At 42.4% G+C, this 12,830-nt stretch overlaps 2 protein-coding genes and 1 non-coding gene across 3 annotated transcripts; 1 reads left to right on the top strand and 2 right to left on the bottom strand.

The window, feature by feature from the left end:
* Nucleotides 1–1,486: 1,486 nt before the first annotated feature.
* Nucleotides 1,487–5,918, bottom strand: ppp1r8b (protein phosphatase 1, regulatory subunit 8b). The gene is made up of 7 exons (XM_043261275.1): nt 5,778–5,918; nt 5,389–5,449; nt 4,642–4,795; nt 4,340–4,557; nt 3,436–3,580; nt 3,185–3,249; nt 1,487–3,102 (listed from the first exon to the last, which is right to left on the bottom strand). The coding sequence occupies exons 1-7, from the start codon at nt 5,825–5,827 to the stop codon at nt 2,749–2,751; spliced, it is 1,047 nt and encodes a 348-aa protein (XP_043117210.1). The 5' UTR covers nt 5,828–5,918; the 3' UTR covers nt 1,487–2,748.
* LOC122361376 lies at nt 5,010–5,179 on the bottom strand. The gene has a single exon (XR_006252935.1).
* A 426-nt stretch (nt 5,919–6,344) lies between the features above and the next one.
* Nucleotides 6,345–12,738, top strand: themis2 (thymocyte selection associated family member 2). Its single transcript, XM_043261274.1, has 6 exons — nt 6,345–6,517; nt 7,642–7,782; nt 8,137–8,562; nt 10,216–11,387; nt 12,405–12,513; nt 12,635–12,738. Exons 1-6 carry the CDS (start codon nt 6,421–6,423, stop codon nt 12,715–12,717), a joined length of 2,028 nt encoding a protein of 675 aa, XP_043117209.1. The 5' UTR covers nt 6,345–6,420; the 3' UTR covers nt 12,718–12,738.
* Nucleotides 12,739–12,830: the final 92 nt, after the last annotated feature.

A 12,830-nucleotide genomic window follows, 5' to 3' on the forward strand; every position in this document is an offset into this window, starting at 1 on the left:
TTGAGTAAATAAAGTCTAGCTTTATTTTCTCTCTTTCATCTTTATTTTTTTTTTTTTAAATGTGACAATGAGATGATAACATTTTTTTATTAGCATTTTGATTTTTACGTTCAGCTGCAGTTCATTTTATTTCAAGGAACACACTTATTTTCTATAGGTTAAAGGTAACTAAAGAGATGAACCTGATGCTGCAGAGACGTTAGGCATTATTTAAGTAGAGATATAATGTATAGTTAAATTAAAATAAACCCATTTTGCTGTTTTGACCCACGAAGAAGTGCAACAAACGATGAAGTAAGCAACGAATATTGTTCATGCCGCTGCTTTGGGCCCCACTGACTTTCAAAGTATCAATGTAAACACTTCAGATGTCTTCTTTCGTCTTCCACAGAAGAAAAGAAACAGATATGGAAATGAGGGTTTTCAGTGTGGATGTAAATGATGACTTTTATAACCATTAGTGGAGAGCTAACACAGTTACATCAGTCTGTGGATGCTGTGCTTCGCTTCACTTCACGTGTAAAAAAAACAAGTACACTTCCATAATGTAATTAAAGGGCTCTATTTTCACGCACTAATTCGTAGAAAACAATTCTTTAGTACTTCTTAAGATAAAAGTAAGATCGTCTAAGAGTACTCAGCTGTGCTGTTTTCAGAACTAAAATGCACTTTTAACATACTACCTTTGTTTTAAAAAGTGTATTTAGCTGCCGTAAGTACTAAAGAATTATTACATAATACTGTTTAATTACATAATGGTTTTTTTACCTGGGATAACTATCACTCGAACTACCTTTTGATCTGAAGAGTCACAGAAGGTCATTACTCAGGGTGACCATATGGGCCATTTTTACTTTGAAAGACTTCTGTATTGCCTAAAGGATCCAGGTTTGCTCTGTGACCTTCAAGAGAGCGGTCTCCATCCACTTCTGAAACAGAAACAACTTCAGACTGAGTATTAAGTGCCGAAATGTGAGTACCTTTTCTGTTTCGTAAAGCCTTTTTTAACTCATCTTAATAGATATTCTAATATTTTGAGATACTGTCTTTTATGAGCTCTGAGCTCTAATCGTCAACGTGTAGAAGTACGAATAAGTATCAGGGAAAAAAACATTTGGCTTTCTAATAATCATGTCTCATTAGCGCAGGACGAGAAGCAGAAGTGGGCAGCATGCTCTACAGCGCGAAACGAAAAGATACAAATCATTTCCTGCCATTTGAGTGCAGCAGAAAAATCCTGCTTATTGTGCCCTTTGAGATCTTTCAGTAAACCTTCAGTACTGGGTGACCTCTTTCAGAAGTTAAGAGGTGGTATATGTAGAAGTCAGTGATTTTAACTAGCTTTATTCGGTCTATTTTTACGCCTGATGAACGTAAGAGACGCGCCAATCTGACAAGTCACGGATATCGTATAGAAGTTTGTCTTAGTGTTTTAATTAATGTTTTTTTTATACACACACAAATACAGAAATGAATACAAAAGAGGGACAAAAAAATAAGCATTTTATTTCGGGAAAACACGTCTAGTCAGACAAACCAAAGCCACCGAACGCAGGTTTGACATCAGTATCCAGAAATAGAGCGTGCTGATTAACAGGAAGTGACACGGGAAAGGTTTTCTTCGTTGACACGGTCACAGTCGAGTTTAACTGTTAAAGGTAATTCATCACGGGTATCCCAAACCGCTTTTTCCGCTTGCGGCGGCGTATCTCAGGAAGGTGACTTTTTGTGAAGGCATGCTGTAGCAATGAAAGGCCAGAACGGACGACTTCTGATAATCAGCGTCATGGTGTTGAACCAAAAAACCCCAAGTCACATGACTGCTGACATCTTGACATCAAACCAGTTGTGGAGAAAATGAACAGCTCGGTCACGAATACGAAACAGGAACCTCTATTCAAAAGGTAAAGACTTAAACCGGCATCAGTTTAAATATATAAAAATACACTGGCTTTTATTGTGAATGATATGTACAAACATCAAATGTACCAAACAGAACAGGAGTAGAAAACAGTTTTTTCTTTAACAGTGAAGACCGTATACATTGAGCCCTGATGAACCGTCAGCGAACAGTTCACTGCGAACACCTCTGCCCTCGCTTCGTGGATTAAAGGGGAACGGGTATGAAACTAATAGAGTGTGAAACCACAGAGAGAAAAAAACAGATCTTCACACGGTAAAGCGTTACGATATTGAAGAATTTCCTTGGTTTTGAAACCGAAGTGATCATCTGGATTGACGATGCTCCTAAAAGCGTGGCCAAACAGCTAGTTTGAAACAACTTGCTGCCTAGTGGTACGTTTTCGAGAACATTTTACATAAAAACACTGTAGAAGTTAACCCCTCCTCCCCGCCATCTTGGGCTAAACGTGATATTCTGCTGGATCTGGTTATGCACTTGTGTTTGTTTTTCATCAGGCTCTCACTTTCAAGCTGGCATTTCAAATCGTTCGAAGCGCGTTGAATCGTTCGCTCACCCTCACGTCATTGCAAGGTTCCTACGAAACGGCGCATCACGTGCAAGCAGCACAAAACAAAAACGAACGATTGGGACCAATTGAATCCGTTTGAGGAAGTAGCGTTCTGTAAGTACTACACGCCTGGAGTGACACGAGAGCGAGCCGAGGTCATCTTTTAAAACTAATTTCTCGCATCGAATCGGATTCTTGTAGAGAGAGATCAAGTCCGTTTGCCAGACGCTTCAAGACAGAGTTCGTGAGCGTAGGAGAGTGGCGTGTCGACACGCGGCTAGATGAGCAGAGACGGCGTGGGCTTCTTGCCGGGCCACGCCTCTTTAGCGTACTTCTTCTTGCGGGGTTCACTGAGCGGGTCGGCGGCGTAGGGGCCGGGTAGCGGCGTGGGGTTGAGCACGAGCGGAGGCGGCGGGGCCTCCTGGGCCAGGTCTACGTCCGGGGCCGGGTTGGGCAGCGGCAGCGGCAGTCCTCCCAGGATGGTGGCTCCGCCGGGAGCTCCCGGGGACTGAGCTTCGTGACTGGCCGGGGGGAGGTCTCTGTAGAGTCCACCTTGCAAAGGGAACGTGTGCATGTGTCGCGTCATGGTTTCCTCGATTCCCAGCGCGTTGCCTCCGCCCATTTTCTTCTTCTGTTGGGCGAACAAACACGAGCATGTAAATCGCTCTCGGTTTTTTTTTTTTTGCACCAAGCAGAAGGACTCGAGAAGTTACCTTAATGGGAACCACGGCTGTTGTGACCATGTTTCTGAAACGTCCGACAGAGGGGTCGATGTCCTCTAAAAGAGTTAAACATGGTTAAAAGCCACAGTGTGGGGAAAAATGCTTTTTTTTTTTAAACCACAAAAATATTGCATTACACTAAATACACAAAATAATATCCTTTTCAGCAACATCACGTGACTCTTTTAAATGATAAGCGTTCTTAAAGTAGCAGAACATCTCCATTGATTTTAACACTTCACCTGGGTTAATGATCTCATCGTCTTCATTGAAGGTCACTCTGGAGCTCTTCCTTTTTCTCTTGGGTCTCTGAATATCCAGGTTGCCCTCCTCTATGGTGAGGGTGGAGATGCGCTTGTTATGAGCGGTGTTGAACTCAGTCAGGTTCTGCCGAAAGAGGCAACAAAACATTTGATAGACCCGTTCATTCATTGCAATGGACCTGAAACACCCGAAATTAATTTTGCTGATCAGTTGTGCCCGTGTAAATCTTATTTTCATGGGCGTGGAATCTGTATTAAATCTGCTTCGTTCCCAGAGAAACTGATTCTTCCTGATAATCAGAGTTAAATATTCAAAAATGATGAGGTAGGCCTCAATTTGGTAGCGTATTATATCTGGTCCAACAGCAGCTGTATCACAGGATGTCCTAAGAGCTCGCTGTGACTCTATAAATAAATTAAAAACAAAACATTTTTAAAAAGCAGGTTGTACGGCTCTACTTTATTAAAGTAATTTTTCTCCTCCCTTGTTAAACATGACAGGTTTTTACAAATTCGATTTTGGTTTAGCTGCGCTACCAAACTTGCTATTGAGAACATTAAAATTTCACAAAATGAAACGCTTTACAAGAAGGTTCCTCAACTAAAAAGATGAATAAACGGTCCACATTCGTTCATGTATCATAACAGATCGAGTTCTGAAAGACATGAATAGAATTTATTTGTATGAAGACTACCTACTATTTTAAACATCTATTTAATTAAGCATTAACACAATTCATTTATTTAATTTTTTCTTTGCTATGATCCCTGAAATGTGTGTGTGGTGGCGCCCACCTGCAAAAAGTGTAGTATTGTGACATCACTATATAGTTTTGACTCTATTACTATTAGGTTGATGCAACCTAGTAGAGCACCGGCGTACCTCCAGCTCAGTTTCTTCCTCTGGAAGTCCCAGAAGACCCTTCAGCTCCTCTTCGTCCCCGGTTTTACTGTCCCCTACGCCGGAGCCCGGCTGACTCTGAGGTTTCTCCCGAATGGTGTAAACGCGCGTGGAAGCGCCGAACGACATGGTGGAGTCGATGGGAACCTGCTGGGGCTTGTGGGGCTCCAGGCGAATGTGTCCGAGGAACGTGCCATGTGCTGCAGGACGTCAACATACACGGTTTACCCATCCACTCTCACGCGTACGACGAGGCATGGCTTTCATCGGTCGGAGGCACTTACTGCTGTTGAGGTCGATGAGAAACACTCTTTTCAGATGCCTGTGGTAGACGAGGGCCGCGTGCACCCGAGAGCACGACTGATGATCGATGGTGAAGTCACAGACGTCCGGGTTCCTCCCGAACAAGTAATACTTCTTCTCATCGATGATCAGTTTCTGCAAAGAGAGCACCCCAGTGGGCCGAAGAAACGTACACACAGCATTTCAAAAACTGCTTTATGTTTGCGTATCCAAAGCGACTAATACAAATCGTATTGTCCACCGGGAAAATTAGTTCAAATGTTCAGCTGCAGGTGCCACTCTGTATGAACACAAGCTAAGTTCTCATGATACAAAACGATCGAATCGTAGCGTGATAACAGTATTTTCTTAATGTACCCTAGAGTTATAACACCTGAGGGAGCGACTCCCCTCTCAGGGCTTAAATCTCAGGGTCTTGTGTTTCTGTAGCACCTTTTGGACCCACAGCCACGATCACGCGTGCATCAGTGTGAGGAACCTCAACCGAGCCGCAGGCGGACAGGTCAGCATCTGGTGCATCCCGGTCAATCACAGAAAGATCAAATGCATAAATAAACCCTTTCCTGGGCTTTTATCTTGGAGCTGCTGTTGTAATTTTGCACAGAGACGTGCTGCTTTGGGATTCCTTAAAAAAATGTGGAACTGTGGAAAACGAGGTTTGGAAGAACACAAGAGGGACTGCATGGTTTACCATCACCAGGGGGGATTTACAAAACTCAAAGCAGTACCTCGACTAGCTTGTCTCCTTTCACCACGTCCAAATGCAGTCCCGCTGGAGGCTTCCCTGCCCTGAAATAAAACCAAGGCACGAATGAACTCGTTAGCACCCAGGATCATCCGCAAACACGCATTTGCTAAAAACACGGTCATCAACAAAGCACGCGGCATGCGAGGCGTTCTGCGTAAAAATCTACTCCGGTTAAATAAACGCAATATACACAAAGAAAGCGATTTATAAAACAAGTTGGAGTTCCAGTGTGGCGGCAGATCTGCTAAAGAGCACGAGAGCTAACAGCGCGCTGGAGGATTGATTGCTGTTTTCGTGCTGGATGCAATAAAGCCTCGCTCGCGCGCTGAAACCAGCTAGCACTTTAGTGTTTTGTTTTTGTTTTTTTACCATGATGGACAATCGAAAGATGGGTTATTTGCTGTAGTATTTGTTGCCATTGTCACGCATTCCCCCCTGCTACAAGCACGCCGAGCATCTTGGGTAATCTACTCAAACCGGATCGTCTTCCGGCTCATAAATATTAAAAAGTAACGCGACGTTCGTTTAAAACTCGCGATTGTTTGGCCGACGCGATTAAGTGGGCGTCACTCAACTGGCGAATCAGCGAGTCACGCGGTGGTGAATGACGGGCACTGGTGAACGCCCCTTTACGAAGACTAACCAATAGCAGTATTGCCCTATTAATATTCATGAGGCGAGCCATAACCATATAAGGACTTGGCTTTCCGGGAAACGGTTGTATAAGCGCAAGACAACGCAAGTGAAAGCGCATAAATGTGAATTATTAACGCAGTTATTCTATGTTGAAACAATAATTACACGTATAATAACCGACACCCAACTGAAATGCATCCATTTAAATAAATGTTTAAATACATGCAAAATAAAAGGCTGTTGTGCTTTTCACTAGGCTATAGAATGTTTGTGGTTCTGGGTGAGTTCCTCTGAGACTTCCTCTCTGAACTATAGTTTTTCAGAGAGAGCAAACACCAGATGAGCTCAGTGTGTGATTGTCTGTCCGCTGTGAGAGATGGGAGACAACCACTCTCTGCGATTCTTCATCAACTGTCTGGATCAACGGTCTCTGCCCCGCATCCTGCAGATCTGCTCTGGGGTTTACTTCCAGGGTAGGCTTATTTGATATTTACTCTATTCCTGCATATTCTGTATGAGGTTTTCTCAAGGCATAAAAACACAAAACAAACATTAAGATAAAACTGTTATTCGCAGTCAAATTCTTGTCCGTGCATTAATTGTTTTGCATTGTGATTGTGAATAATTCCTCCAAACGTATCTTACAATCAACATTTTGTAAAATGAGGAACAAAAATGTTTTCTTAATACCCACATTGTGTCGATGTACAATGATGTAAAAATATAGACATTTTTAATTTCCAATGGAGCTATGACCGCCTGTATTAAATAGACAGGCGCTTTTAAACACTTGGTCAGTATCTGAAGCTGCTTCTGTTTGGTTTAGGTCGACCTATTTTTACATCTGAAAACATACATCTGAAAATACACAAATAGAGAATGTGTGTCTCTGAAACTCTAAACTGAAGCGATGTAAAACTTGCCAACCATAACCAAAAGTTAAAATGTCTTACTCTGTGGTCTCTGACCCCAAACATGATGTTTAAGATGTTTTTTTTTTTCCCATTGTCAGTTAGATTTACGCTGAGCATCTTTTGTTCAAGTAGATGTGTGATCGAATGCGTTTCTCTAAAAACCAATAGTTTAGACCTATTGTTTCTCATGCTGAACGCAACCATCCGCCCGACCCAGGCCGAAACCGCTGCTTCAAATAAAGAATGTCATGCATTTGAAGAACAATATTGAAATACAATAAAACAGAGTATACTATGCATATGCAAAGGATGATCATATCATATTCAGACTAATTTTCAAACAGTTTTTCTCGAATGAGTATCTCAGGGCATCTTTCAGCAGGGTTTCGGAGCAGAATACGATTTTCTGCTGAGATATGCATCAGTATTATACATACATCATCACAGAAGACGCTTATCGGGCACTTTTAGACATTATAAGTGATTAGGGAAATAAATTTGATTTCATTCTGCAAATTTTGGCCCAAGTGGATGCGTTCTGGTTTCAACGCTTTTATTGTTCTCGGGAGGTTATGGCACGTCTGACTTTGCGATCAAAGCCCATCTTAACATTTCGCAGGACATCCCTATAAAATGCAGACAAGACGTTATGCGGATAGCTTGATGATGTGCTGTTTTTTCAGGTTCCATCTATGAGCTTTCAGGGAGTGAAGTGTGTTTATCTACTGGAGATCTGGTGAAGGTCATCGGTTTGGAGCTCCTGTCCGTGTCCTGTGAGGAGATTGACTCTGGAGCTTCATTTGAGCTGCCCACCGGATATTCAGGTGAGCCGATGAACAACAGCAAAGCCTTTCCAAGTAGATTGATATAAACCAGAGTTGAGTATCGGGTAAATAACAACACAAGTGATCAGAAGTTAAGCTCAGGTGAGTGTACCCAACTGCTATTTTGGTACACTATTAATACGAACTAAAATACCCATTTAAAGTGTATTTAATTACAGATTTTAGTACTTGAGAATGTACTAGTGTATGAAAGATGAGCTCAAGTGTTGCATTTTTAAAACAATAGCAGTTCAGTACAATTATGACGTCTTAAGTACAAAGTTTTGGTATATTAAGTACAAAATCATAGGGTGAAGCTATTGCACATTAAATGCATCCTGTGCGTCTCTCTAGGTCACTTCAGTCTCGTCGCCGAGGACCTGCCGTACAACACAATAGAGGAAATTGTGGGCTTGTGTCCCGTTGGTGTGGACGCCTGCGGCTCCTTCTCCTTCGTATGCCAAAACGAGCTGACTATAGACAACTTCACGCTACCCGCGGGAAGACGGCTGACCCTGCTGTCGGTGGAGGTGGACAGAAATGGAGAAAGACTGGCACGCTGTCAGGTGCTGGGGCACAACATGGCCTCCGCAGAGATACTCCTTCCTCTCCACCTCAAAGGAGAGTTTTACGAGTGTCAGAGTGCCCAAGGCTACTCTCTCCAGGAAATCATGTCGTCATCCAGACTGAGCTGCCGTCGCTTCTGCAGCACGACTGAGACCAACAGAGGAAGCTCGCTGGTCTTCAGCCCAGTGTATGAAATAAGTGCCATCATGCACAGTAAGTACAGCAGTGTTACTCGCTCAATATTTGTCAGAAAACAAATCCATAATTGTCCAGCACTCGGGGTGCTGCAGTGATGGTGTATTTTTTTAGGGCAAGACGTTAGCATCAAATTGAATCCCTCGACAAAAACCCAAAGATTTTTCCACTGACTTTTGGATTATTCCAGAAAGTAAGCTGGGCCCATTTGTTACAAACCGCCATTTTAAAGACTAAGTAAAATGTTGTAGAATGAAACGTGAGAATATTTTGTACTTGTTTGAACCACAGACCTCATTTCAAGCGTTTAACCAAAAAAGCCTCTGACTTAACAACAATGGAACAAGAAGGGCTGCACTTTTAAGCTGTTAAACAGCTCAAATGTTTCCGGGTTTTGGCCTAAAAATACATCATCGTTATTTATAAAAAATACCAATCACCAACTGGTAAAAAAGCTCCACTTCTCATAGAAACCATCATTGACTTGAAATGCACCGGGTGACCACTGGCTGGAGAGACTTGCACTTGAAAAGAAAATATTGCATGTCTTTTCTTTTTTAAATGCTGCAAGGAGTGTTTAAGATTCTGGTATTTCCAATTTAAAGTAAATAGGAGTTGGTTTTCCATGTCTGGAGAAACTACCAGAATGCCTGGCAAATATGGCCACAGAGTTAACTGACTTTCCTTAATAGAGACTTTATAATATAATCACTAAAGCAGTCTGAAGTGGAAATTATCTGATATGAATTGTATCGTAACTGTAACAATGACTGTACATCATTTTTTGGCGTCAGTTAAAGCAAGGTCAGAGTGCAGATCCCTCAGATTAACACCATGTTTGTGGAAGAGAGCGGTCAGTCATCGCTCAGTGCTACTCCTGGAGGTCCAGGTCCAGCTTCCAGCAGAGTTCAGTTGTAAATCTAACCCCACAAACAAGGTTTAAGCTTAGTCCTAGACTAAAATGTAAATCGGAGATGTTTCCACTGAAAGAAACATGTTTTAAGATTAGTCAGTGCATATCAGTGCCTTTGTTTTGTCTTAAATTAATGAAAATTACCCCATAATCTACCCCCAAGCCATCCTAGGTGTGTATGACTTTCTTCTTTGAGACCAACAAAAAAAAAAAAAAAAAAAGATCCTGGCTCTTCTGAGCTTGAAAATGCTGGTGGAAGGTGGCCCGACCTTTTTGGGTCAACTACTTCTTTGAGATACATACATACCAGTAATGATTTTTTTCCTAATGCATGTTTATAAAAATTTCTTATATGTCCAAATTGAACTATGCCCTAATCCAGGTTTAGGCTAAACCCTGTCTATGAAAGCGGGCCTAAAACATTTGGACCAGCTAATCAAGGTCTTTGGGTTAACTACAGGCCAATGTGTTTGCATCTTCCACGATTGGGAGTCCACTCTTATTAAAGATCAGGGGAGTCCAGCTGTGCTCCTGAAGTGCCATTATCCTGCAAAGTTCAGGTCCAATCCTAAGTAAACTCACCTGAAATAGTTAATAAAGGTCTTCAGAGTCAGTAGAAACATCCAGGCAGGTGTGTTAGAGCTAAACTCAGCAGGACACTGGCTCTCCAGCAGCAGGACTGGACGCCCTAATCAAAGAGCCTTGATGCATGGGAATGGCCTGGGAATAATTTTTACTTATGTTTATTTTACATATAGTGAGGAAGAACATAGTCAAGTTCCCGTCGAGCCTGGAAGTGGATGTCCAGGACGTGACAGAACAGTACAAGGATTTAGTTTTTATAACTCCGTTTTCAATAACTGAAGTTGCGAGTCAGCCAGCGGAGTCCTTCCCGACCGTGGCAGAGATCCTCGATGGCCCAGAAGGCAACCAGTTTTTTAATTGCAGCTGGTTCCAAGAACTGCAAAAAGGCAAGCAACTGCTGCTGCACGCGTGCGGAAAAACAAAAATGACTTTAGCCTCAACTCCAAAGGGGAGGAAGGGGAAACAGTACTTCTTCATCTCTGAGCAGTATGGTGGACGAATGAGAAGGAGGGCTCGGGAATTTGAATCGGTGTACGAGCTCTACTTGGCATGGTCTCAGTCTCCGGGTTTGAAAGTAAGCGTGACCCGGCACTGCGAGGCAGTGGAGGAAGAGGGCATACCTGCGCTCAGTGTCGGAGAGCAGCTGGAGGTTCTGGAGATGGTGCAGATGGAGAAATCTGGAGCTGCTCAGAAAGTGGAATGTTTAATTTGCAAACGGACTACGGAGGTGGCCGACGATGAGGACGACGAAGATGAGGACGACGAAGAAGACGAGGACAGCGAGGAAATCTCTCTGCCACTCTTTATGACCGGTCACTTTGTGGAAAAGCTTTCAGACAACAAAAAGTATAAATTAACAGATTTAATGAGCATTTCTTTGCCCCTGGATGTGAAAGTTGTGACTCGGGATAAAGACCTCGAAAAAGACCCCCTGATGGGGCTGGCAGCACTTAAACTCGAGGAGTCTTTCACCGAGTCCACGGTGTTGACGAGTCTACCACATAAACCAGACTGGTGCTTCGAGTTGCCAGTACGCTGGTTACAAATGACTCTCTGTTTCACCTCCGATCATTTGCCGCCCGAGTACCAAGATCGTCACGTAGAGACAGTCACAGAGGTCACAGAGAAATTCTACTATGAATATCATAAACTTGAAAGAAAAAGTGAGGAACCACCGCCTCGTCCACCAAAGAGGAAGCCATCCACTTCAGAAGCTAAGAAATCCTCCAAGTCTAAATCAAAATCAAAATCAACGAGCTCTGTGACCAAACAGCTCGATGGTCTTTCGCTGGGTCAGGCGACGTGCAAACGGGCTCCTGCTCCACCTCCACCTCCACCAGAGGACGTAAGCATCAACCTTTATTCACCCACTTAATCAGAAAGGCAAACATGGTTTCGTAGTGATTTGATTTTTAGATTGGCTATCACACTATTCTCTATTACTACATTTTCCAAAATTCCCCTGTGACGGAAAAACCAGTTGCTCACGTATTTGCATAGATTTAATTTCTCAGTGACAAAGATAACTTTTCCTTCTATGCTGACCTTATAAGGGCTCATCCATGCTAACCTTGCTGAACACATCCCCTCTGAATGTCAAATTCGTATATTTGAAGAATTGAAGAAGTGGTCACTACAGAACTAAAGCTGCATCTGATGTTTATTGCAGCTCATTGGCACTCAATGTCACCTTCCAAATAGACCAAATTACGCACATACTAATGCTTTTATTATACATGACCTTACTCTACATCCCTAATCCTACCCAATACCTACACTTAACAACTACCACACTAACTATTAATAAGCTGCAAATTTAGAATTTATTGAGGGAAAAGTCCTAGTTATTAAAGGAACAATCCACTTCACAATCCACAATCCATCTCCTCCAGAGATAATAAGTTGAGTTTTACAATTTTTTGGAATCCATTCAGCCGATCTCCGGGTCTGACGCTAGCACTTTTAGCATAGCTTAGCATAGATCATTAAATCCAATTAGACCAGTAGCATCGCGTTCAAAAATCACAGAAGGGTTTCAATATTTTTCCTATTTAAAACATAACTCTTCTGTAGTTATATCGTTCACCGTTTGCCACAGACGCTACGTGATATCACTGCGCCTGCTGCGGCCAACCAGCAAGAGCATGCCCTTCATAACAACAAATGTGATTTGTTAGGTATAACAAAATACATGTTTAGATTGCATTTTTGCGTGAACTAATGTCTTGTGCAAATAGCATGTGTGATGGTAACCATGCATGTGTTTATCACTAAACAGAAACACATTGTCACATGTTCCTCTTATTTGTCTAGCTGGCTCAGCAGCTTATACATTTTTTTTTCTCTTGTGAACCTCCATTAGACTCTAAGCCAGCCGCCTCCGCTGTTGCCTAGAAAAAGCTCATCAGTTGCTGAGAGCATCAGTGCACAAAACACGTATGTGAAAAGCCCCATGGTAGCACACATATCAGGCAAGTTTCTCTTTGCATTTTAAGACCATTGTTGCTAGCTAGATATTTGGAATAGCCGCCGTGGAGCTGAAATATTGTATAATGATCTATTCTTTCCTTTTCTTCCTCCAAAAAACCCCAGCAAGGACTCTCTCTGACTCTGACCACGACTATGAGTTTATGGAGGAAACATTAAACCCCCCCCACGAAAGCTGGTTTTATTAATTCAAGGACATTTCTATTCTTTCTATTCTTCTGGCTCAAAATACAAAAACAATGCAAGGTTCACCAAATACAACATTTATTGTAAATCAGATAATGTCCTTTTTACTTTTTTT

The sequence above is a fragment of the Puntigrus tetrazona genome, chromosome 16 (genome assembly GCF_018831695.1).
Source record: "Puntigrus tetrazona isolate hp1 chromosome 16, ASM1883169v1, whole genome shotgun sequence".
Taxonomy (NCBI): domain Eukaryota; kingdom Metazoa; phylum Chordata; class Actinopteri; order Cypriniformes; family Cyprinidae; genus Puntigrus; species Puntigrus tetrazona.